The sequence below is a fragment of the Pezoporus wallicus genome, unplaced genomic scaffold (genome assembly GCF_028554395.1).
Source record: "Pezoporus wallicus isolate ANWC-B61680 ecotype Strahan unplaced genomic scaffold, APGP_CSIRO_Pwel_v1 contig_8057, whole genome shotgun sequence".
Lineage (NCBI taxonomy): Eukaryota > Metazoa > Chordata > Aves > Psittaciformes > Psittacidae > Pezoporus > Pezoporus wallicus.
Genome location: NW_026637044.1, coordinates 44,036 through 68,345, shown reverse-complemented (window position 1 = coordinate 68,345; position 24,310 = coordinate 44,036). Strand labels below are relative to the sequence as shown.

Here is a 24,310-nt window from a genome sequence, read left to right as displayed (position 1 = left end):
TGAGGGTTCTGTGGCCACACCGGAGGTCCGTGGGTGTGCTGGGGGTTCTGTGACCACACCTGGGAGGTCACGGCTGTGCCAGGGGTCCCATGGCTGTGCTGGGGACCCATGGCCATGCCAAGGACCTTGTGACTGTGCTGGGGGTCTGGGGCCCTGCTGGGGGTCTGTAGCTGTGCCAGGGGCTTTGTGGCCATGCAGGGGGTCCCAAGGCCGTGCTAAGGCACGGTAGCCATGCTGGGGGTCCTGTGACCGCACTGGTGGTCCCATGGCTGTGCCAGAGCCTTATGGCCATTCTCGGGGTGCTGTGCATGCCACCCCCCGCCACTGCTGTCGCTGCATCCCCCTGACCTAACGCTGGATCACAGGGAGGTCGCAGCGGGGCCGAAGCCCCCATCTCTCCCGCCCCATGGCAGAGTCCTCGGTGTGTCCCAGGCTGTGTGGTGGCAGTGGTGGGGCGCCCATTGTGCGCGGGGCGGAGGCGCGGGCGACCGAGGTCACCACTTCCCACCACAGCCGGAGGAAGCGGCCGCTCCCGGCACCGGCGGCTCAGTGGCGGCACGATGGGCAACCTGCCGGCCGTGCTGCCCGGCGCCGCGCGGTCCTGCGGCCTCGGCCTCTGCTCCCGACAGGTCAGCGCGGTGCCCGAGGAGAGCGGCGGCACCGAGCGGGGCAGGTGGGTGCGCGGGGACGGTGCCGGGGTTGGATGGTGGTTGGCGGCAGACGCGGCGCTGGCACCCAGCACAGCACACACCGGGGCTACCGGCCACTGTGCCTCGGTGGGGACCCCTTGCTTGGTCACCTCCTGCCTGGACCCGCTCCTGCAGACGTCTCCACGTGGCAGGAGCCCACCGGGGAATTGTCCTCCTGGATATTTGTCCCCAGTGGGGCGGTATATGCGGCTCACGGGGGCAGGACATGGTGCAGCAGAGCCCTGTACCGCCTGCTGTGGTGCCCCATGGCATCACTCCGCTATCCCCTGCCCCACGGTGTTGCCCCTGGCAGCCCCACTGCGGTGCCCTCAGCCCCCCAGCAGCCCGTGAGACACATTGGGACACCAGGATGTGATGGGCTGGATGGGACACATGGGGATGGATATAAGGGGAGGGAGAGTGTGGGATGGCGTGGGGTGGGAGGTGGAGCAGTGCCAGAATGCATGGGGACCCCCCAGTCAGGAGGGGACGGGAATGGGGAAGGGAATAGGGACGGGAGTTGGGTCCCCCCCTCGGTGGCCGAGTGCCCGCTCTGACTCACAGCCATTGTTCACACTCACACACACCCACCAGGCCCAGGAACGCCCCACGCCCCCCACATCCTCTGCACCCCCTCCAGCTCAGCCCCCGCTTAAGCCTCCGAGCCCATCGCCCCCCTGCCCCTCCGTACCCTCTCCGGGGGTCGCGGTCCTCAGCACCCTGGGGTCCTGCGAGGGTCCCAGTGCTGGAGCTGCTGGAGCAAGTGCAGTGGGGTTACCCCTCCGCCGGGACCTCCAGGAGTGCTCCACGTGTGGGGCAGGCTGAGACCCCCCCGTCCCTGTGCGGGGCTGGGCTCAGGGCTGCCCCTCTCCAGCTTGGCGCCCACCCGCCCGGCGGAGCCCCCCCGCTTCGCCCGGCTGAAGAACTGGGAGACCGGGAGCATCGGCTACGACACGCTGTGCGCCCAGGCACTGCAGGTGGGGGGCCACGGCGATGGGGCTGCAGGATGGAGGGTGCAGGGCTAACGTGCAGAATGGGGGGCTGCAGGTTGGCGGAGGGCTGAGGGGCACGGGGACGGGGGTCATGGGGATGGAGAACACGGAAATTGGGAGCATGGATGTACGGAGCACGGGGACTGGGGATGCGAGGCTCGGGGTGTGGGGCTGGGGACCATGAGGATGTGGTGCAGGGCTGCGGGTACAGGATGAGGGACATGTGGATGGGGCTGCAGGGATGAGGTGCAGGACGGGGGGTGCAGGGCTGGAGGACACAGGATGGAGGACGTGCGGATGAGGCTGCAGAGATGGGTGCTCTGGAACTGGTGGCGCAGGCAGGGCCCCCTGATGACCCCCCCTCCCCAGGAGCTGCCCTGCTCTGGACAGCGTTGCCTGGGCTCGCTGGTGCTCCCGCGGCCGCTGCCGACCCCGGTCCCCGAGGGTGCTCGTCCCGCCGAGGAGCTGCTGGGGCTGGCCCGGGACTTCATCACGCAGTACTACGTGTCCCTGCGGCGGTGAGCGGGGAGGGTGCACACCACACAGCCCCCGAGCTGCCCCAAAGCACCCCACAGCCCTGGTGCTGTCCCTAGGGCACACCCCAGCCCTGCCTGACAGGCACTGCAAAGCCCCATCCTTGTCTCAAGGCAGCCGCAACCCCATCCCTGCCTTGGGACACTCCATATCCCCATCCCTGCCCCAAAGTAATCCCATAGCCCCGGGGCACACACCATCCCCACTTCCATCCCATGGCACCATACATTCCCATCCATGCCCTCGGACACCCCTTATCTCCATCCTTGCCCCAACATAACTCCATAGCCCCAGATGTGCCCCCGGACACCCTTATCCCCACTTCCCCCCCAGAGCACCCCACATCCCCATTCCTGCACCAGTTACTCCATAGCCACAGGGCACCATCCATCCCCATCCTTGCCCTGGGACACCCCATATCCCCATCCCTGCCCTAATGTAACTCCATAGCCCCAGGGCACACCTCATTTCAGCTCTGGGACACCTCATAACGCCAACCCAGCCATAGTGTAACCCCATAGACCCAGCTGTGGCCCAGGGCACCCCTATCCCCATCCATTCTTGGGGCACCCCACAGAAGTGCAGGGGAGCTGAGACGTGGGGTCTCTGCAGGGAGAACTCCCCGGCACACACCCAGAGGCTGCGGGAGGTGGAAGCTGCCATCGCGGCCAGCGGCACCTACCAGCTGCTGGAGCCAGAGCTCGTCTTTGGTGCCAAGCAGGCCTGGCGCAATGCCGCACGCTGCGTGGGGCGCATCCAGTGGAACAAGCTACAGGTGAGGACCCTCGCACCACACCTGCCCCATAGCTGTGGGGCACCCCGGGGTCGGTGCTCCATGGGGTGGCCGTGCGACATCTGTTGGACTGCCCTGACCCCATCCCATAGGTGTTCGATGCCCGGGACTGTGCCAATGTTGGGGAGATGTTTAGCTTCCTCTGCACCCACATCCAGTATGCCACCAATCGTGGCAACATTCGGTGAGAGCTCTTCCCAGCCACCAGAACCCCCCACCCGGGGCAGGAGCACCCATCCCCACAGGCAGTGGGGTGATGGTGACTTCCCACCCTGGACCCCCAGGTCTGCCATCACCATCTTCCCCCAGCGGATGCCGGGCCGGGGTGATTTCCGCATCTGGAACACGCAGCTCATCCGCTATGCCGGGTACCGGCAGCCCGACGGCTCTGTGCTGGGGGACCCGGCCAATGTGGAAATCACAGAGGTGAGGAGACCCCTAAGGACCCCCAGACACCCTGATTCCCCTGGTGTCACCCCCATCTGACGCTGCCACCCCCAGCTCTGTGTTCACCATGGCTGGACCCCTGGTGACGGCCGCTTTGACGTGCTGCCGCTGCTGCTGCAGAGCCCCGAGGAGTCCCCTGAGCTCTTCCCCCTTCCACCAGAGCTGGTCCTCGAGGTGCCGCTCCAGCACCCCACGTGAGTGGGGCTGTGCCCCCCTGCCCCGACCCCTACCTGCCCCACATGGCCCCTTCCATCCCCCATGGGTCATGGCTGTGGGGCTGGTTGCCCCTGGGGTGATGGGAATGGGGCTGGGATGGAGGCTGGGGATGCTCACGGGGTTGGTGTAGGTCTCTGGCTGGAATTCCCCCGTGCAGGCTGGCGTGGTTCGAGGAGCTGGGGCTGCGGTGGTACGCACTGCCAGCTGTCTCCAACATGCTGCTGGAGATTGGGGGGCTGGAATTCCCAGCAGCCCCCTTCAATGGCTGGTACATGAGCAGTGAGATCGGCACCAGGAACCTCTGCGACAGCCACCGCTACAACCTGCTGCCGGTGAGCCCTGGGACTCCCATTGGGAGCCTCTGTGACCAGGGCAGCCAGGCTGAGCCCCCTGTACCATACCGTACCATGCTGTGCCATCGGCAGGAAGTGGCCCTGCGCATGGGGCTGGACACACGGACGACCTCGTCCCTGTGGAAGGACAAGGCAGCGGTGGAGGTGAACATCGCCGTGCTGCACAGCTACCAGGTGGGACACCGGCACCGCCATGCCAAGGGGACACCGGCACCGCCACGATGCCAGGGCTCCCAGCACCCCCAGCCCTCTGCCCCCACCCGTAGGTGGCCAAGGTGACCATCGTGGACCACCACGCAGCCACCGAGTCCTTCGTGAAGCACATGGAGAATGAACTGCGGACGCGAGGCGGGTGCCCGGCCGACTGGGTCTGGATCGTGCCCCCCATCTCAGGCAGCCTCACGCCTGTCTTCCATCAGGAGATGGTCAACTACCAGCTCTGCCCAACCTTCCGCTACCAGGTGAGCCCAGCCGCACCATCTCCATGTTCCCACAACCCCACAGCTCCATGGCTGACCCCCTGCCTGCCCCACAGCCTGATGCCTGGAAGGTCTATGTGTCCAAAGGCACCACTGTCACCAGGAGAAAGACTTTCAAGGAGGTGGCCAAGTAGGTGTCCACCTTTGGAGGGGTCCTTGTGGAGGACCTCTGCCCATGGGGCCCCAGGCTGAGGCTGGATGCTGACCCAATGATCCCACATTCCGCACCGCAGTGCAGTGAAGATCTCGGCCAAGCTGATGGGACACATGATGGCGCGACGCGTCAAGGCCACCATCCTCTATGCCACTGAGACTGGCAAATCCCGGACTTATGCCTGGAACCTCTGCCAGCTCTTCCGACATGCCTTTGACCCCAAGGTGGGCAGGGGGAGATGGGGGAGCAACAGCCTGGGCTGCAGTGGGACAGCTGCAGCTCCATGCCCACATCCCAGCCCTGTATCCCACTCCCCACTCAGGTGCTGTGCATGGATGAGTACGATGTGGTGTCCCTGGAGCATGAGACCCTGGTGCTGGTGGTGACCAGCACCTTTGGCAATGGAGACCCCCCTGAGTGTGCAGAGGTGAGGGGCTGCTAGAGGGGAAAGGGGATGGAATGGGTATAGTGATAGGATGGGGATGGCAATGGGATGTGGATGTGATAAGGCTGGGATGGGAATGAATGTAGGGATGGGGATGGAATAGGATGGAAATGGGATGGTATGGGGATAGAGGTAAGGATGAGTGTGAAATGGAGATAGGGATGGGGATGGAGTGTGGCTGGGATGGGAACTGGAATGGGGATGAGGATGGAAAAAGGGATGGGGATGGGATGGGAATGGAGATGGGGATGGGATGGGCATGGGGATAGAGATGGGCATGGGGATGGAGATGGGCATGAAGATGGGAAGGGGATGGGGATGGGATATAATGGGGATGGGGTAGTGATGTGCCTGTGACATGCTGCCCCCCAACAGAGCTTCTCCAAGGCGTTGATGGAGATGACTTCACCATACACCAGCACCTCCCAGGCTGAGCCACCCATGTGAGCACCTGGGGGAGACTGGGGGTACCCCTGCCAGGGCCCTGCACTCACCTTTCCATCCCACACAGGAGCTACAAGCTGCGGTTCAACAGTGTCTCACAGTCTGACCAGCTCGTCGCCTCCTGGAAGAAGAAGCGGCGGCAACTGAGCAACACGGACAGTGCCGGCACACTGGGCGCCCTGCGGTACCGCTGCCATGGCCACAGCCATGGGCATAGGCATGGGGCCCTCTGGCAGAGCTCAGCATCCTGCTGGGGCTCAGGATGCCCTGTTGGGGGTCCAGCTGCTGGTGGGGATGGGGTAGAGTCTGTGGTGGGCACCAGCCCTGGCACCAGCCCTAGCACCAGCAGCACCAGCCCTGTCTGTCCCATGGCTGTGGGAAGGGGCAGGAGCAGCCCCAACCCTGAACCCTGCTTGTAACGGCCCTGACCAACCCCTGCTGAACACAGACCATCCCCACACCCCCTACCCTGACACACATCCCTGGGTGCGCCCCACTGACAGTCAGGAGCATTCCCCCACAGCCCTGGGTGTCCCCAGTCCTGGGTGCTCCATCCCCACAGCCCGGTGTACCCATCCCCTTCAGCCCCTGTTACCCCCAGCCCCATGTCCCCATCTCCCCCAGCCCTGCGTGCCCCCTCCCTCGCCACTGCATTCTTCACCCCTCGACCAGCAGGTCAGGGATCCCCGCGCTCACAGCCCCCCCCCCCCCCCCCCCCCCAGGTTTTCGGTGTTCGGGCTGGGCTCGCGGGCGTACCCCCACTTCTGCGCCTTCGCCCGCGCCGTGGACACGCGACTGGAGGAGCTGGGGGGGGAGCGGGTGCTGCCCATGGGGGAGGGCGACGAGCTCTGCGCCCAGGAGGAGTCCTTCCGCACATGGGCTCGCCTCGTCTTCCAGGTCAGCAAGGGGCACCGGGGGGGAGCACCCACTGCCCCCCACCCCCGGCACCCACCGGGCCCCGCTCTGTGTCCCCAGGCGGCCTGTGAGACCTTCTGTGTGGGGGACGGGGCAGGGGGGGCCGAGGAGCTCTTCGCCCCCCCGCAGGGCTGGAAGCGCCAAAGGCACCGGCTGGTTGTGCAGCCCCAGGCCACCGAGACCCTCGCAGGTACCACCACACCCCGGCAACTTCGATCCCCCCCCAGCACCCCCAGACCCTCTGCATCACCCCCCCCGTGCGACCAGCATCTTCCCCATGCCCCCCTCCTGGGACATTGCCTTGCACCCCACAGCTCTAGGGACACCCCAAAGCCCCCTCGAGACACCCTCAGCCAAGTGCAAACGTGGAATCCCCTACAGTCCCCCTGTCACCCCCTTATCTCTCCAGCCCCCCGTGACTCCCTGTAAACCCCCACCCCTACATTCCCTCCCAGCATCCCTGTGACTCCCCACAACTGCCCCCCAGGACACCCTGTTAGCCCCGAGCCCTCCCACAGTCCCTCCCAGTCCCCCTGTGCCCCCTCCATAACTTCAGCCCCCCCCCGTACCCTCTCAGGGCTGTCCCACCTGCACAAGCGCCGGGTGTTCCCCTGCACGGTGCTTTCCGTGGAGAACCTGCAGAGCGAGGAATCCAGGTGAGACCCCCCCCAACCTGGACCCCCCCATCCCCGGGACTACCCCGCCTCTTGGACCATCTATCCCTGGGAACCCCCCCATGCCCCTGGGACCCCCAGTACTCCCTCGCACCCCCGAGATACCCTCATCCCTGTGGCATCACCATCCCTGGGAGCAGGAACCCCCATCCCTCGACACCCTGATCCCCAGGACCTCCCACATTCCCGTGCCATTGGGACCCCCAGATGCCTTCATCCCTGGGACACCCCCATCCCCTGCCACCCCCATCCCCCGCTTTCCCCATCCCCGGCATCCCCCATCCCCATGACACCGCCATCCTTGGGACCGGGACACCCCATCCCTGGGACCCCCACCTCCGGGTTCCCCCGCGCTGACCCCCGCGGCAGCCGGGCCACGCTGCTGGTGCGGCTGTGCTCGTCAGGGCAGGCTGAGCTGCGGTACCAGCCCGGGGACCACCTCGGCGTGTTCCCGGCCAACCGGGACGAGCTGGTCCAGGGGCTGCTGGCACGCGTGCAGGACCCCCCGCCCGCCGAGCAGCCCGTGAGCGTGGAGAGTCGGGAGGGGGACCCCAGCGGTACGGGACCGGGCAGGATGGAGATGGGGAAAGAGAAGGGGAGAGGGAAGGGGCTGGCAAGAGGGTGAGAAAGAAGGGGAAAGGGAAAACGAAAGTGTAGGAAAAGGGAGAAGGGAAACGGGAAAGGGAAAAGAGACAGGGCTGGGGAAGGGGTTGGGAAAAGTGAAGTGGAAGGGCCTGGAGAAAAGGGAAACGAAGAGTACAAGGAAAGGAACACGGAAGGAGAAAGGGGAAGAGGCTGGGGCAGGGGAAGAGGAAAAAGCAGGAGCTGGGGAAGGTGAAAGGGAAAAGGAAAGGGAAAGAGGGGGAAAGGGAAAGAGACAGGGGAAAAGGGAAAGAGAAAGGGAAAGGGAAAAGGAAAGGGAAAGGGAAAGGGAAAGAGAAAGGGGAAAGGGAAAAATGGAAGGGGAAGGGGGAGGAAACGGTCTGGGAAGAGAAAGCAGCAAGAACTGGGAGAAAGAAAGGGATGGGGAAGAGGAGGGGACAGGGAAAGGGAAGCAGAAGGGGAATGGGAAGGGAAAGTGAAGGAGAAAAGAAGGAGAAAAACATCCCCATGCCACCCCAATGGCTTGCTGATGCCATCCCTGCCCATCCCGCAGGTGGGTGCCCCCCTCCCTGGGTGCCGCAGAGCCGCCTGCCCCCCTGCACCCTGGCGCAGGCGCTCACCTTCTTCCTGGACGTCGTGGCCCCGCCGAGCCCCCAGTTCCTGCAGCTCCTGGCCTCGCTGGCGCGGGAGCCCGGCGACCAGCAGCGCCTGCAGCAGCTCGGCCAGGTGCGGGCTGGGGGCGCTGGGAGGCTTGGTCCCTGCTGACTGGGGTGCTGGGGCCGTCCGTGGCTGGGGTATTGGGATGCTGCCCTCCTCCCTGGCTGGTACTGGGATATCGGGATGGTGCTATCCTGCCTGCCTGGGATATTGGGATAGTGGGGTGCTGGGTGCCTCCCTGGCCGGGATACTGAGATGCTGAGCCCTCCCTAATCAGGATACTGGGATGCTGGGCTCCTCTTGGCTGGGATACTGGGATGGGTTTCTCCCTGATGGGGATATTTGGATGCTGGCTGGCTCCTTCCCTGGCTGAATAGTGCGATATAGGGATGCTGGGCCCCTCCCTTGCTGGATACTGGGATGCTGGGATGCTGGTCCCCTCCCTGGCTGGGACAGCAGCTGGGGCTGCTGGTGTGGCGGCCATGGCACAGCTGGGTGCTTTGCAGGATGCCCGGCTGTACGAGGACTGGAAATGGTTCCGGTGCCCCACACTGCTGGAGGTGCTGGAGGAGTTCCCCTCTGTTGCGCTGCCGGCCTCCCTGCTGCTCACCCAGCTCCCTCTGCTCCAGCCTCGCTACTACTCCATCAGCTCCGCACCTGGCCTCAGCCCCGGGGAGATCCACCTCACTGTGGCTGTTGTCACCTACCACAGTGAGGGTGAGTGAGGACGGGGATGGGGACGAGTGCTGGGGGCTGCTGCGTTTTGCCCTGCCATAGGCACGGCAATGACTGCTCCCAGCATCCTTGTGCTGCATGGTCCCCAGGGCATCTCCAGGTTCCCAGGGTACCTCAAGGCCTCCTCAGGCATCTCCAGGTTCCCCAAGGCACGCTTAGGTCCCTCAGGCATTCCCAGGTCCCTAGAGCATCTTCAGGGTCCCCAGGGCACCTCCAATGTTCCTCAGGCACCTTCAGGGTTACCGGGGCATCTCCAGGCCATCCCAGGCTCCCACTCAGCCCCATCACACAGTTCTGAGTGCTGCCCTTGGATGTGATAGAGCCTCCAGGGACATTCCCCGTGCCCCGTTCACCATCCCAGGCTCCATGTCCCCTGTACTCCAGACTGCGTGGGGATGAAAGTGTCCCAAGACCTGCTGGGGAGGGGGGTCTGCCTGCTGGGGGGCTCCCTGCTGGAGGTTGCTGCCTGCCGCAGCCCCTCCAGGCCCTTGGGTCCCCACAGACGGACAGGGCCCCCTGCACTACGGTGTCTGCTCCACATGGCTGGCGAGGCTGCAGCCCGGGGACACTGTGCCTGCCTTCATCCGAGGGTAAGGGACAACCCTGCCTGCCTCCCCCCCCCACCTCCAGCATGCCTCAGTGGTTCCCCCTGCAGGACATCTCCTGACATGCCCTGCACCCCGCTCCACCCCTCCGCGGGGGCTGCCCCGTGGTCCCCCCGCTCCCCTTGACCCATTGTCCGCAGGGCCCCCTCGTTCCGGCTGCCGCCCACCCCCGAGGCCCCCTGCATCCTGGTGGGGCCCGGCACAGGCATCGCGCCCTTCCGCAGCTTCTGGCAGCAGCGGCTGCACCATCTGCAGACAGAAGGTCAGGGATGGGGATGGGGGGAGAAGGGGCACGTGGAGCGGGGGTGAAGGCTGGGGGGGATGAGGTACAAGGACATGGTGGCACCTGGATGCAGGACAAGGCTCAGGGATGGATGGAGGGATGTGACATGGGAACATGAGGACAAAGTGGCATGAGGATGCAGGCACATGTGGCACATGGCTTGGGACATGGGGAAGGGGATGGAATCCAGGGGCATGGAGACACAAGGACGTGATGGCACCGGGATGCAGAACAAGGCAGAGGGATGGAGGGGTATGGCATGGGGACTGGAGGCATGGGGATGCAAGGCATGGTAACTGTGGGATGCAGGACACAGGACTGGGGACATGGGGAAAGGGATGAAGGCTGGGGCCATGGGGACACAAGTACAGTGTGGTGCCACAATTATGCACAGTATGGGGGCATGGGGACATGGGGATGGGGGAACATGGTGACAGGGCAGCATGGAGACACAGGGAAATGGTTGGGAAGCTGCAGAGCATAGCAGAGCAGTGATGCAGGGCATGAGGACAAGGGTATGGGGCCACGAGGACACGTCCCAGCCACTGCCCCCCTGCAGGCGGTCCCCTGGGCAGCATGGTGCTGGTGTTTGGCTGCCGCTCCTCTGCACTGGACCACATCTACCGGCAGGAGATGCAGGAGGCGCAGGAGCAGGGGGCCCTCAGCCAGGTCTTCACTGCCTTCTCCCGCGAGCCAGGGACCCCCAAGGTGGGACAGGGATGGGGACGGGATGGGGACAAGAATGGAGACGGGGACAAGCATGGAGACTGGGACAAGGATGGAGCTGAGGGCAGGGGTACAGTGGAGACAAGGGGTATGATGAGGACAAGGGTGGGGACAGAGGCAGAGGGGACAGGGATGGAGTGAAGGACACAAGGATGGAGGGATGAAAGATGACTCCGCAAGGATGGAGGCAAGGGTGGACTGGGGACACTGATGAGGATGGGGCAGAAATGAGGTTAGAACAGAATGAGGATAGGGACAGGGTGTGGATGGGAACACGTGGCTGTGTGCTGGTGTCAGTGGCCACCCCACTGTGGTGTCCCCAGACCTATGTGCAGGATGTGCTGCGGACGCAGCTGGCCGCGGAGGTGCACAGGGTGCTGTGCCAGAGCGCCGGGCACATGTATGTGTGCGGGGACGTGACAATGGCCACCGAGGTGCTGCAGACGGTGCAGCACATCCTGGTGCAGCAAGCCGGCATGACACTGGGGCAGGCAGGGGACTTCATCAGCGAGCTGCGGGTAAGGGCTGTGGACATGTGGCGCACCGGTGCCGGCACCATGCCCCGGCGCACCACCCTGACGCCTGCTCCCCCAGGACAAGAACCGCTACCACGAGGACATCTTCGGCCTCACCTTCCGCACACAGGAGGTGGCCTTCCGCATCCGCAGCCAGTCCTTCTCTATGCAGGAGCGCCGGCAGCCAGGCCCAGCCCCCTGAGTGTGCTGGGGCAGAGGGGACCCCTGCGGATGGCCCCTCCATCCCGCTGCAGGCAGTGCTGCTTCCCAGTAAAGGTTTAGTTTTGATAACTCCGTCCCCGTGCTTCACCTCTCCCAGTGTGTTGGGTGGCACTGCCAGCACTGAGCATCACCAGTGGAGTGGACATGGGTGCACCATGCTCTGTGGCTCCACTGCGATGGGATCACCCAGCACTGCTTGGCCATGGATGGGACAGACATGGGATAGTGGGAAACAGTGGTTGGGTTTGTAGGTTTTGTCTCTAGGCTGTGACCTGCGTGGCTGTGGGTGAGCAACACCACCCTGGTACCCACACCGCTATCTGCCCATGCATCCCAGCATCATGCCACAAACACCACGGCCTTGCCAATGGCAGGGCATCCCTCTGTGCAGCCCCACATCTCCTGGTGTGGCCCCAGCCTCCCGCTGGATCCTGGCACAGTCACCACTGGCACAGCCCCTCTGTAAACCTTTATTTCCCATGGCAGGACGATGTGTCCGGTGCCCAGAGCAGGACACTGTGGGGAGCAGCAGCCTGGGCAGGCAGCAGGACCGGGAATGGCACCAACCCCAGCAAGGGGCAACCCAGGCCCCCTGTGACCCCCCATAAATATAGCACCTCAGGGGCTGGCTGCCCCGGCAGCACCCCTGGCCCCTGTGCCATGGCAGGGCCACCAGCAAGACTCTGTGCCCGGGCAGGGCTGGCCGGCCCCCTGCATGCCCACCCCCAGGCAGCAGGGTGGGCAGCAGCGAGTTCTTTGCTGCCAGCCAGCACCTCCCGGCAGCTCTCCCGGCACCGTGCCTGGCAGCACCGAGAGCTCTCAGTACGCCCAGGACCCTGCAGAGGAAACAGGCCACCAGCAGTGACCACAGCACCGGGGATGCTGGCACACAGGGGTCGTCATCGACCCTCCCTGGCCATGCCATGCCATGCCATGCCCTCACCCACCAAAGCTGATGCCAGCTAGGTCGTCGTCTGCTCTTCCTCCTCCTCCTCTTCCTCCTCTTCCTCAGCCCAGCCACCCAGTGGCATCTCCCGGTGTTGAGCCTGCGAGGCTCTGGCAGCGGAACCTGGAGCAAACAGGGGTCAGAGCCACCCCTGCTTAGGGCCCCAGCCCTCAGGACCCTACAGGTGCCCCATCTTGGGGCTCAGGCCTAGGGGGGACAGGGGTCAGCACACATCCCCAGGCCCCTGGGACCCTCAGTGAGGTGCTCACCTGCGGTCATGGAGGGCGGCTTGGGTGTCCCCGTGGCCATCCACACCCCTACAGCCTGGGGCCCAGGGCCCTGCTGCTGCTGCTGGTGAAGCTGGAAGAGTGGGAGAGGCGGTCAGAGGCCAAATCATGGTGGTCAGATACCCCCATCACAGCAGAGCCCCCTGTCATGGTGGTCAGAGCCCCAACGGAGGCAGTTAAAGCCCCCATACAGGTGGTCAGAGCCCCCCATCATGGGAAGCTGCCTCCTTATGGGGCCGTGGGACTGGGGACAAGGGACTGGGGACTAATACCAGGACCAGGCAAGACCCATGAGGGTGGTGGGCAGGAGGCAAGGGCAGAGCACCCAGATGGGTGCAGCCACACCCAACAATGCTGACAGGGAAGAGGGCAGGGATGCAGGCAGGGATGAAGGCAGGGATGTGGGCAGGCAGCTGCTGGGGGCTGCACCTCATGCAGGTAGATGGCATGGAGGCTCATCTCAGCAGAGGCCACTTCGGTGATCAGCGCCGAGCGGCTCAGGCTGCGCAGTCGCGACTCACTCAGGAACAGGCTGCAGGCAGAGCCAGAGAGCGCGTGAGGCCCTGCCACAACACCCCATCCCTGCCACAACACCCCATCCCAACCACCCTCCATCACCCCCCAGGGGGTGCAGAATCCCCCAAGCCCCCCATCACCAGGACCTCTCCTCAGGGAGCCGGCGGCCACTGTGGCAGCCAGGGCTGTCGGTGGCGAGGCCACGCACTGGCCCAGGCAGGGAGGATGCCAGGGATGCCAGGACGCTGGCGGCGGCGCTGGCGGTGCTGCAGGGCTGAGTGAAGCGCCGGTCCCAGGACACCAGCCCACTGGCAGAGAAGATGGGCCGGGCCAGGACACTGGCCAGCAAACCATCCGGCTGTGGAGGAGACAGGTTCAGGGTAATGCCCACTAGAGACCCCTGGATCCCTCTGCAACCCCGTGTGCCAGTCCCACTCACCGCTGCTGCCGAGTCCTCAGAGAGGAGGGATGTGCCCAGCGGCCCCTCGGCCAGGATGCGCTGTGCAGGCGGTGCGGCAGCTGCGTCCTGCTGCACCTTCTCCTTCAGCTGGCTGAGGAACAGCTCGCTCTGCGGTGGCGGCTGCCAGCGCGGGTTGGTGATGGCGAAGTGCATCAGTGACAGCTCCGTCTTCCCATTCTCCGCTTGCTGGTACACGGAGGCCTCTGTCTGCCCAGCCGACAGCCACTGTGGGGCAGGGGGTGAGTGGGGTCTCTATGGCCGGGACCCCCAATCCCACAGCACACCACACCCTGGGAGACCCCAAGCCCAGGACACCCCACCTGGGGATTGCCGTGATTGCGGATGTCAAGCTGGGCGAAGGAGCAGATGTCACCAACCCCAACCACCTCCACTGTGAAGTTGCGGAAGAAGTCGACAATGTCCAGGGCGCGGGAGGGCAGGGCAAAGATGAGGATGAGCGGGGTGAGGATGGGGCTTAGCAGCTCCTCCAGGATGAAGACCTGCAGCCAACAAGGGTGTCAGGGGGGGTCAAGGGGCGGTCCCACCACCCAGCCATGCCTGCGCTCACCGCCTTGTACTGGAAGAGCTGTGCCATCTCGCTGCGTGTCTCTGAGCGGCTGGCATTGCCCTGCCAGTGGTCTGGCATGTAGTGGATGTGGGCCAAGACACGCTGCAGGAGCTGCTCCGGACACCACACTGTGTGCTCGTCGGGGATGAAGGACCTGTGGGCAGGGGCAGGCGTCCCACCTCCCACTCAACCACCCCACAGCCCCCTGTGCCCACTTCCACCCCATGGCACAGCTCAGCACACTCACCTGGCCACCGTGACCACGAGCCCCAGCAGTGTAATGGCAGTGAGGATGTGCTGCACAGTAAGCACGTCCTCATCGTAGACAGTCAGGACAATGAGCACAGCCAGGATGGAGCCGGCGAAGAAGCCGACGTTCTTGGCCAGCACGGTGAGCAGCGGGCTGGTGAAGGAGTTCATGTACTTGGTGGCTGGCTTGTACCCACGGCTCAGCCGTGCCTGCAGCTCGTGGTTGAGCTCGTTGAAGTGCCGCAGGTAGTGTCGGCCGTAGAGGGACCAGCGGCGGGCGCCCAGGCTGCCCGGCTCCCGTTTGATGACCTCGGCATAGCTGAAGAAGGCATAGAGGAGCTGCCAGACCAGCACGCAGGGGCAGAGCAGCAGGTTGGCCAGCCCCACCAGCACCATGGTGCGCGCCAGGCGCTGGGCCAGCTCCCGGCGTGCACCCGCACGCTTGCACTGTGGCCGCAGGCTCCACTTGTTCTGGAAGAGGGAGCCGGGGCCCCAGAAGAGGAGCAGCTCCAGGTTGTACTTGAGGCCCTGGGTGAGGAAGACGATGGGGCCCAGCAGGGGCAGGTGGAAGCGGACGGGCAGCAGCGACTTGTTGACCATGGCCACCGTGTAGTTCTTGAAGCGCAGGATGCGGTGGTAGATGTCCAGCTCCGTCAGCTCCCGCTTGTGCACGCACATCTGCTGCTGGCGCTGCAGCGAGATCAGCCGTGCCTGCACCTCCTGCCAGCTGTAGTTGCACAGCCCATCCTGCACCAAGGACACACTGATTGGCACCAGCATAGCTTGGCATGGCACAGACCCACCATCCCCACAGCTCACCGAGGGGATGTTGAGGGCTTTGATGTAGAAGGTGCGGATCTCCCAGTAGCTCAGGAGGCTGCACAGCACCTTCACCAGCCGGTACAGCCAGAACGCAGCCGCCATCACCAGCAGGAAGATGATCCAGCCGCTGGCCCTGATCCTGGCAGGGGACATGTGTCAGACAGGGATCTGGAAGTGCTAGGAGCCTTGTGTGGCTGCACCAGCCCCACTCCTCACCTCTGGGCGCACTGTGGGGCAGGCAGGATGGCGTCGGGCAGCGTCACCTTGCTGCGGTCGGGGGCTGTCCCACCAGTGTGGTTGAGAGGCCGGTTGGCGAAGAGAACATCGTACTCCACACAGCACAGCAGGAAGGTGGAGAAGGTGACCACGAACAGGAACTGCCTGGGGGTGGCGGGGGGTCAGCACAGCCCCTTGCCCCACAGCACGGCACCATACAGCACCATATGGCACAGTGGGTGGGGGTCCTACTGGCACTTACACCAGCTCAAAGACATCGGACAGCATCATGCAGGCAAAGCCATTCTTCTGGTGGAAGTGGTAGATGTTGGGGCTGCATTAAGGAGCATGTGCCTGGGTTGCTGGACCACCCCTCTGCACCCCTTCCCAACACTGGGGTACCCCCCACCACCACCATGGTGCCGGCACGGGAAGGGCTGGGCTGCAGCCAGGCAGGGGCCCTGCAAGGATATCTTGGTGAAGAAATTATCCAGGTTCTTGATGTGGTGCCAGGAATCTGTCAGGGAGAGAAAAACAGCGGGGGCTGAGCCAGCGCCACGGCACCCTGGGGGCACCCCAGCCTGGGACCCGCACTCCCCACGCTGTGACCAGCAAGAGGACTGAGGGACAGGGCCCTTCCCACCTCACCTTGCAGCCCCTCGGTGACATGCACCAGCAGCTCCTCCTCGCCCGGGGGCGAGTCCTCTTCCAAGTCCTCCAGGCGGTGGTACTCCCCCTGCTCCGCCATTGCCCGCCGCCGTGACGCCTGCCAGGGACACCCATCGGCACCCACTGCCGTGGCCCTGGGACCCCCACCCGGCTGCAGGGAGCCCCATGGGCCATGGGGCAGCCAGAGCCCCGCCGTGGGGCGCAGGGCGAGCCGGGGTGAGCTGTCTGCCCCGCGGTCGGCAGCCGGAAATGCCGGCGAGGTCACTCTGAGCCACCCACGTGCCCCGAATTCGGGTGGCCTGAGCTGGCCTCCCGCACCGCGGTCACGGACACGGCCCCGGGCACGGCAACGCCATCTGGCCCGTCCCACCGGCTGGGGCACTGCCAGTGCCAGAACGTGCCCCCCTGGCACCGGGACAGAGCTGCCCCGGGAGAGCTCCTGTGCAGCTTCGCAAAGACCCCCCCCCCCATTACCCCACATGCACCCTCAGGTCATGCTGCCGTACCCCCTCCATCCGGGTGGAGTGGACCCCCATCCTCACAGACACCCCTCCCCACGGACCCCCATCACCATGGAGACCCCTCTCCACAGATCTTCATCCCCATGGAGATCCCTCCCCAGGGACCTCCATCCTCATGGAGCCCCCTCCCTGTGGACCCCCATCTCCATGGACCCCTTCCCCTCAGAGCCCACCCTGGGGCCGGTGCCATGGGGCAGTGAGCAGCCCAGAGCCAGGGCAGCAGCCGGGATGCAGGACCAAGCTTAGGGCCAGCTCCTGAGCCTCCGTGGCCTCTTAATGCCCTAGGGACTTTCGAGTCCAGAGAGGAAAGGACCACAAGCCCTCTGGGGAGGAACAAGACCCCTTGGCCTTGGGGTAAGAGGGAGCCCAAACCTCTGGGGCAGAAGTCCCAGCTCCCTGGGAAAATACATTCCCAGGGACAATTCCCTTGGAGAAGGATGGGACTCCCAGCCCATTAGGGAAGGACAGGACCCCAGTTCCCTTGGGGCAGAATGGGACACCAACCCTATCTGAGAAAAGACAGGATCCCTGGACCCTTAGGGCAGGATGGGACTCTCAGCCCCTTGGGGAGGGAAAGACAAGACCCCTATCCCCTTAGGCAGGACAGGACCCCCACCTCCCCAGGGAAGGACAGTACCCCTGGCACCCTAGGACAGGACAGGACTGCTGGAGTCTCAGGGCAGGACAGGACCCTTCTCCCCGTGTGACAGGATGGGACTCACACCCCCCAGGGAAGGATGGGACCCCTGGACCCTCAGGGCAGGATGGGACCCTCAGCTCCACAGGGTAGGACAGGACCCCAATTCCCTTGGGGCAGTTTGAGACCCCCAGCTCCTTGGGGCAGGATGGGACTCACACTCCTCCCTCGGAAGCGCAGCACCCCTGGCCCCAGGCCAGGACTGGACCCTTCGACCCTCTGGGGAGGATGGGACCCCCCCGCCCATCCTCGGTGCCCTCCCCTTACCGCGGCCGGCCGGTGCTCCCGCAGCCGTCACCCGTGTCCCCTCCCGTGCCCGGTGCCAGCGCCCGGCCAGGTGATGCCGTCCGGCCCCTCCCCACCGCGGGCGCTGCCGGGGCCTGACTCACGGCACCGGGGCCAGTACGGCGGGGCCGCGGGCACGAAGGAGTCCCGGAGCCGCGGGGCGGTGATTCAGCAGGAGGAACGCGGCCGCGGCCGGGAGAGACCTCGGTGCCACCGGACACGCCGTCCCCCCTCGCTGACCCCCGGCCTTGTGCAACTCCCCGTTGGGGACAGAGCCACCGTGTCCCCCGGGATCGGGTGTCCCGGCCGGTGACGCCGACACGGCCCTGGCCCCACGTGCCCCGCACCGGGCGGCCAAAAATACCCGTACGGCCGGGCCGACCGAAAATAGCCCGGGCGGCGTAAACAGCCGGGGACCGAGGGTCATGGGGGTACCCGCGGGCCGGGGCAGGGCAGCCCGGGTCCCCCACGCGCCCCGGGGGACACAGACACCCGCGGGGACAGACAGGCCCTTGCAAGGGTCCCAGTGACCGGTGCGAGAACACACGTGCCACATGTTCCCGTACATGTGCCACACAGGGACCCCACGACCCCGCAGGGACACGGACACCTTCATGGGGACACAGGCAGTATGACAGCCCCGCGGTGACACACGCCGTGGTGACACACACCCCGACGGCACCGCGGTGACACGCACCCCGCACAGACACGACCCGCCACCCAGGGGTGTCATGCACACCGTGTCACCTGCACCTCACGGGCCCACACGGGGGTACACGGGCACCCCGATGACCCTGAGGGGACAGCCCCAAGTGGGGCACCGGCAGCCGGTGGCCCCGGCCGGATCACGCACGGCCATAGGAGAGTCCCGGGGGCAGCGGGAAGGAGCAGGGTGACCCGCACCAGAGGATCCGGGGCACGACCACCTTCTGGGGACACGCTGTTGCCGGCTCTCCCGTGTCCCCGGCCCTCGTGACCCCCGGTCCCGGCGCTTTAAGCCCTGGCCACCACTGGCCCCCTCGTACCCCTGTCCCAGCTCACCTAGCCGCTCTGTGCTGGCACAGTCCCAGTGATGCCGGTGTCGGGCTCTCACCTAGCCCCTCGCCCGCCGCGGCACCAGGACCAGGACCGCGTTCCGCCGTCGCGCATGGCAGCACCGGCAGATGGGGGTCGAAAGGGGCACTCGGCGGGGTCCCCCGCCGCGGGAAGCGGGGTCGGAGCCCGGTCCGGTTCGGGCTCTGGGTGAGGGGTTCCGGATCCCGGTGCAGGGCCCGGACTCCAGGAGCGGAGCCCTGGGAGGAGCGAGGGCCCCGGCGGTCCCGCGGTGCCGGAGGAGGCTTCTGGGAGAACGGGACTGCGGGCACTGGGGGGAAAGGGGGTCAGAGTGCGCAGTCCGGGGGGGCCGAGGTGTCGGTGCGAGTCGCGGTCGGCGCGAGTCGGGGCCGGCGCAGGGCCCGGGCCGCGCTGCTGAAGCTCCGCCCGCCGCTGTTGGTACCGCCCGCCCCGGGTCCGCCCCTGCCCGCCCCGGGTCCGCCCCTGCCCGCCATGCTGGTGCCGCTTCTGCTGCGGGCTGTCGGCGCTCGGCCCAGGCTCCGCTCGGTCCTCCCAGTGCTGCGGCCCCGCCCCGGCCCGGGGCGCAGGTACCAGGGAGTCCCGGCCCGGGGGCGACCGGGGGCCGGGACCGCTCGAGGAGGGGCGGGGGCAGTACGGACCTCTGGGTCCCTTTTAGGGCGGCGATGGATACCCCGGACTTTCCCCCCGCACCCTGAGGGGAAGTCCGGGGTGTCCATCGCCCCCCCAGAAGGGACCCTGGGGTTGTGGGGTATCGGGGTGCGGGAAGATCGAGGCTCCCGGGGGCTGCAGGGCTGGGGTCGGGACGGGGCAGGAGGATCCCAAACGCTGGTGTGGGGGGACCAGGGGGAGAGTTGGATGGGTCTGAGTGCTGGTGGTTATCGGGGGGGAGCCCGGGGGTGGGGATACCAGGAGGGAACGAGGGTGTCCCCTGCCCTGGGACAGCCCAGGGTAGCATGGGTGGGGGGGCTGTCTGTGCCGTGGGAGAACACAGCCCTTGTCCAGGGCCCCCCATGCCCCCCTGGCTGGCCCCTGATTCGGGCACCCTGTGCTCACCCCTCTCCCCAGTTTCAGGTATGGAGGGGGCCGCCCGGGGCTGGTCAGCCCACCTTGCGTGCCCTCCAGCACCGTGCCGCCAGCCCCACGCTGCCTGCTCCTGGTCGGCCCTGCTGCAGGCTGTGTGGTGCTTGGCTTGCTGGGCACAGCCGCACGCTGCCAGGAGGCCACTGTCCCCGCTGTCCCCGCCGTCCCTGCAGTCCCTGAGCCTGCACAGCCCCGGCCGGAGCCTGCATTTGACTGGCCAGTGTTCTGGACCTTCCTACGTCCCCAGCTCCTGGCCCTCTCTGCAGCAGTGGTGGTAAGCAGGGGCAGGTGGGCGGCTGTGATTTCTCTTGTCCCCACTGTCCCTGCGCCATGGCATGGTGCCTGCTGTCCCCATACTGTGGTGTGGCACCTGCTGTTACTGTGCCACAGCATGACACAGTATGCAGGAGACGGATGCTCCATAAGGGAGTGTAGTGACAGGACAAGGGGTAATGGGTTCAGACTTAAACAGGGGAAGTTCAATTTAGATGCAAGGAGGAAGTTCTTCACTGTGAGGGTGGTGAGGCACTGGAATGGGTTGCCCAAAGAAGTTGTGAATGCTCCATCTCCGACAGTGTTCAAGGCCAGGTTGAACAGAGCTGTGGGCAACATGGTCTAGAGTGAAGTGGCTTGGAACTGGATGATCTACAGTCCTTTCCAACGCAAACCATTCTGTGATGTTATGATGCCTGCCATCCCTGTGCCGTGGTGTGACACCTGCCATTGCCATGCCATGGTACGATGCCCACTGTCTCAACAGCTGGCTCTGGGCGCAGCCCTGCTCAACGTCCACATCCCGGTGCTGCTGGGACAGCTGGTGAACGTAGTGGCCCGCTGCGCCCGCGGCCACATCTCCAGTTACCTGCAGGAGGTCCGACGCCCGGCCCTGCGCCTGCTCGCTGTCTACTGCCTGCAGGTGGGTGCTAGCACCCTGAGCTGGGCAGGGGATCATGGAGACATCCCCTCTCTCTCCATGCTCCTCCAAGCCCCTCTCCTCCTCAGGGGCTGCTGACTTTCGGGTACATCGCGCTGCTGGCACGGGTCGGGGAGCAGGTGGCTGGCAGCATGCGCAAGGCGCTCTTCACGTCCCTGCTCCAGTAAGATGCCCCACAGGGCAACAGGGGCTGGGGCGCACAGGGGGACATCAGTCCACCACCCCAGCCCACTGCCCCTCATCCGTCAGGCAGGACGTAGCGTTCTTTGACGCCAACCGGACAGGGCAGCTGGTGAACCGGCTGACAGCTGACATCCAGGAGTTCAAGTCCTCCTTCAAGCTGGCCATCTCGCAGGTGAAGCCAGCATCCGGTGGCACCAACCCGCAACAACCTTTCCCCCCAAGTCCCCCTGGCCCCAGCACCCACCCGTGCCCACTCCCATCCCCAGGGCCTGCGCAGCAGCACACAGACAGCGGGCTGCTTTGTCTCGCTCTACCTGCTCTCACCCAAGCTCACTGGCCTCCTGCTTGTGACACTGCCCGTCCTGGTGGGCGCCGGGGCCCTCATTGGTGCCTTCCTTCGCAGCCTCTCCCGCCGGGCACAGGAGCAGGTAACCCTGCGCTTACCCACCGCACCAGGGCTGGAGCAGGGGGTGTCCTCCCCTGCTCACCCTCTTCATCCCTCTCCCTGCAGGTGGCTAAGGCAACCGGGGTGGCAGATGAGGCACTGGGAAATGTCCGGACCGTGCGCGCCTTTGCCATGGAGGACCGGCAGGCAGGGTAAGGGAGTGTCAGGGGCTCCTGTGTTGTGAGGGCAGTGTGGGTGCAGGGGGGTTCAGCCTTATCCCTGTCCCCAGGCTGTACTGCGCTGAGGTGGACCGTGCTGGATGGCTGAATGAGCGGCTGGGGCTGGGCATCGCCGCCTTCCAAGGACTCTCCAACCTGGCACTCAATGGTGAGTGTTTGCTGTGGGGTGCATCGTGGTGGTGCTGTGGGTCAGGAACCCCTTCAAGTCCCATCTTTGTCCCGCATCCTACAGGCATCGTCCTGGGAACCATCTTCGTGGGTGGCTCCTTGATGGCTGGGGACGAGCTCTCACCGGGCGACCTCATGTCCTTCCTGGTGGCCTCGCAGACGGTGCAAAGGTCAGGGAAGGGTCGGGCATGCCAGCACCCCTGGCACCCGGCATACCCATGACTCAGCCCTGAGCTCGGCCTCTCCTCTTGTGCACCGCAGGTCCATGGCCAACATCTCCATCCTGCTGGGGCAGGTAGGTGGCAGTGAGGGTCCCGCTGCCCCCCGGGGCTGTGGAGCCAGGGCTGGGAGTGCTCCCACCACCATCCCCACAGGTGGTGCGAGGGCTGAGCGCCGGTGCCCGCGTCTTCGAGCTGCTGACATTGGAGCCCAGCGTGGCGCTGCGGGGCGGGAAGTCCATCCCCAGCCACTCACTGCTTGGCCACATCTGCTTCCACCATGTCTCCTTCAGGTAAGTGCCCTCCCAGACCCCTCTGTGGGCGAGGGGCTGGCACCGTGCTGCCACATCTCCCCACTCCTCTCCCCACAGCTATCCCACCCGCCCTGGCTACCTGGTCCTGCAGGACTTCACCCTCACCCTGCCGCCCTGCAAGACCGTGGCCATCGTGGGACCATCTGGTGGAGGTACTGGCCTGGCCAAGACCCTTGCTCTCCCAGCACCCCAGAGATGCCAGATCAGCCTCACTGGTCCCTCTTGGCCAGTGGGTGCCAGGAACTGGCCACCATGCCCTCCACCACCCAGCAGCTCTCCGTGATTCTGGGGTCATGGGGATGCATGGCTGGGAGTGCCATGGAGCTAGGGACTCCTCTGCACAGGGAAGTCGACAGTGGCAGCACTGCTGGAGCGGTTCTATGAGCCCACACAGGGCACCATCACCCTAGATGGCCATGACATCTCCTCCCTGGACCCCTCCTGGCTGCGAGGGCAGGTCATCGGATTCATCAGCCAGGTGTGGGTCTGCTGTGCAGCATTGGGCTGCAGTTGGATGGTTCCCCCAGGCACCGGATGGGACCCCCTGAGCCCATGTTGTCCCCAGAGGGGGGGTGGGAGGTGGCCCCATCCAGGGCTCCATGCTGAGAGGCCGGATGCTGCCATAGGAGCCGGTGCTCTTTGGAACAACCATCATGGAGAACATCCGCTTTGGGAAGCCGGGAGCTTCTGATGCCGAGGTGTACGCCGCGGCACAGCTTGCCAACGCTGACAGCTTCATCCGCAGCTTCCCTGAGGGCTACAACACCGTTGTGGGTATGTGCTGGGCTGGGTGAGGTGAGGTGAGGTGGGACAGACAAACCGCAGAGCATGAGACCCTTGCTAAGGTGGCCCAAGTCCCCTCAGGGACATTGGCTGATGGTTATTGCTGGCACAAGGCTGTGCTGGGCTGCCTGTGGGGAGGATGTGGTTGAGCACGTTCCTGGAGGTCCTGGGCTTGGTGTGGGAACATGTCTGTGCCCTTCTGCTCCCATCCTTGCGATGGGTCATCTCCCAGCCAGCGTGGCTTCATCATAGAATCAGCTGCATCAGAAAAGCCATTTAAGATCATCAGGTCCAGCCGTTACCCCAGCACTGCCAAGTCCACCACTAACCCATGTCACTGAGGGCATCTTTGGTTGTGCCATCAGGTGAGCGTGGCGTGGCACTCTCGGGGGGTCAAAAGCAGCGTGTTGCCATTGCCCGGGCCCTGCTGAAGGACCCTGCTGTCCTCATCCTGGATGAGGCCACAAGCGCGCTGGATGCCCAGTCAGAGAAGGTGGTGCAGGAGGCGCTGGACCGTGCCGCCTCGGGTCGTACCGTGCTGCTCATCGCCCACCGCCTCAGCACCATCCGTGGGGCTGACCTCATCGTGGTGCTGGCGCAGGGACGGGTGGCTGAGGTGAGGGGTGCCAGGGGCGATATGGGGTGGGCATGTGGGGCAGGGGGTGCACAGCCCGATGGGTGACACCATCTCCACTGTCTCCACAGGCAGGGACCCATGAGGAGCTTTTGCGACGAGGCGGGCTCTATGCTGAGCTCATCCGCAGGCAGACCAAGGATGGGTACTGAACGTGGGGCAGGGCCTGGGAAGGGCACACCCGCTCCTGGGGTGCCCCCTTGGTGCTCCCCAATAAACTAGCGGTAGAAAGTGGCTGCTGGGGCTCTGCTCTGTGCTGTGGTGCTGGGGGAGGACCAAACCAGATGAGGCTGGGCAGCAGGGGAGGTACCCCTATGGGATGGGGACCCCCTGTGTGACCCCATCTGGGTTGGTGGTTCTTTGTGTCACCCTCCAGGGTGCGGGTCCCTTGCATCTTGCCCTGGGGTGGAGGGTCACTGCCTGCATCACCCCCCTGGGTGGGGGGACCTCTTTGTCATCCCCAGAGTAGGGGGAAACCCTTCATGATCCCCTGGGGTGGAGAATACCCTGTGTTGCCCATCAGGTTAGAGAGACCCCTTTGTGCGTCACCCTCCCGGGCTGGGAGCCCAATGCATGACATC

At 65.3% G+C, this 24,310-nt stretch overlaps 3 protein-coding genes across 4 annotated transcripts; 2 read left to right on the top strand and 1 right to left on the bottom strand.

The window, feature by feature from the left end:
- The first annotated feature begins 400 nt into the window (after window positions 1-400).
- On the top strand, window positions 401-11,550 carry NOS3 (nitric oxide synthase 3). Of its 2 annotated transcripts, XM_057402805.1 has the most exons (26): window positions 401-673; window positions 1,564-1,666; window positions 2,051-2,199; window positions 2,828-2,990; window positions 3,101-3,192; window positions 3,293-3,434; window positions 3,510-3,649; window positions 3,829-4,003; window positions 4,097-4,198; window positions 4,291-4,485; window positions 4,560-4,633; window positions 4,737-4,881; window positions 4,980-5,084; window positions 5,478-5,545; window positions 5,614-5,730; window positions 6,269-6,443; window positions 6,522-6,651; window positions 7,039-7,117; window positions 7,505-7,692; window positions 8,292-8,464; window positions 8,902-9,112; window positions 9,633-9,720; window positions 9,876-9,997; window positions 10,578-10,726; window positions 11,068-11,262; window positions 11,339-11,550. In XM_057402805.1, the coding sequence occupies exons 1-26, from the start codon at window positions 561-563 to the stop codon at window positions 11,459-11,461; spliced, it is 3,516 nt and encodes a 1,171-aa protein (XP_057258788.1). In that variant the 5' UTR covers window positions 401-560; the 3' UTR covers window positions 11,462-11,550. The 2 variants fall into 2 exon arrangements, with proteins under 2 accessions (XP_057258788.1, XP_057258789.1); XM_057402806.1 differs by lacking the exons at window positions 401-673; window positions 1,564-1,666; window positions 2,051-2,199; window positions 2,828-2,990 and having other exon boundaries at window positions 3,318-3,434.
- Window positions 11,551-11,937: 387 nt separating this feature from the next.
- On the bottom strand, window positions 11,938-16,670 carry ATG9B (autophagy related 9B). The gene is made up of 14 exons (XM_057402807.1): window positions 16,194-16,670; window positions 16,019-16,062; window positions 15,808-15,872; window positions 15,546-15,710; window positions 15,327-15,468; window positions 14,506-15,254; window positions 14,259-14,412; window positions 14,011-14,190; window positions 13,670-13,915; window positions 13,377-13,588; window positions 13,144-13,246; window positions 12,697-12,787; window positions 12,429-12,550; window positions 11,938-12,317 (listed from the first exon to the last, which is right to left on the bottom strand). Exons 1-13 carry the CDS (start codon window positions 16,291-16,293, stop codon window positions 12,444-12,446), a joined length of 2,358 nt encoding a protein of 785 aa, XP_057258790.1. The 5' UTR covers window positions 16,294-16,670; the 3' UTR covers window positions 11,938-12,317; window positions 12,429-12,443.
- Window positions 16,671-19,202: 2,532 nt separating this feature from the next.
- On the top strand, window positions 19,203-23,963 carry ABCB8 (ATP binding cassette subfamily B member 8). The gene is made up of 16 exons (XM_057402804.1): window positions 19,203-19,357; window positions 19,857-20,145; window positions 20,632-20,787; window positions 20,874-20,968; window positions 21,055-21,160; window positions 21,255-21,416; window positions 21,500-21,585; window positions 21,663-21,760; window positions 21,845-21,950; window positions 22,042-22,075; window positions 22,155-22,291; window positions 22,370-22,464; window positions 22,657-22,790; window positions 22,939-23,086; window positions 23,461-23,711; window positions 23,801-23,963. Exons 1-16 carry the CDS (start codon window positions 19,263-19,265, stop codon window positions 23,879-23,881), a joined length of 2,073 nt encoding a protein of 690 aa, XP_057258787.1. The 5' UTR covers window positions 19,203-19,262; the 3' UTR covers window positions 23,882-23,963.
- Window positions 23,964-24,310: the final 347 nt, after the last annotated feature.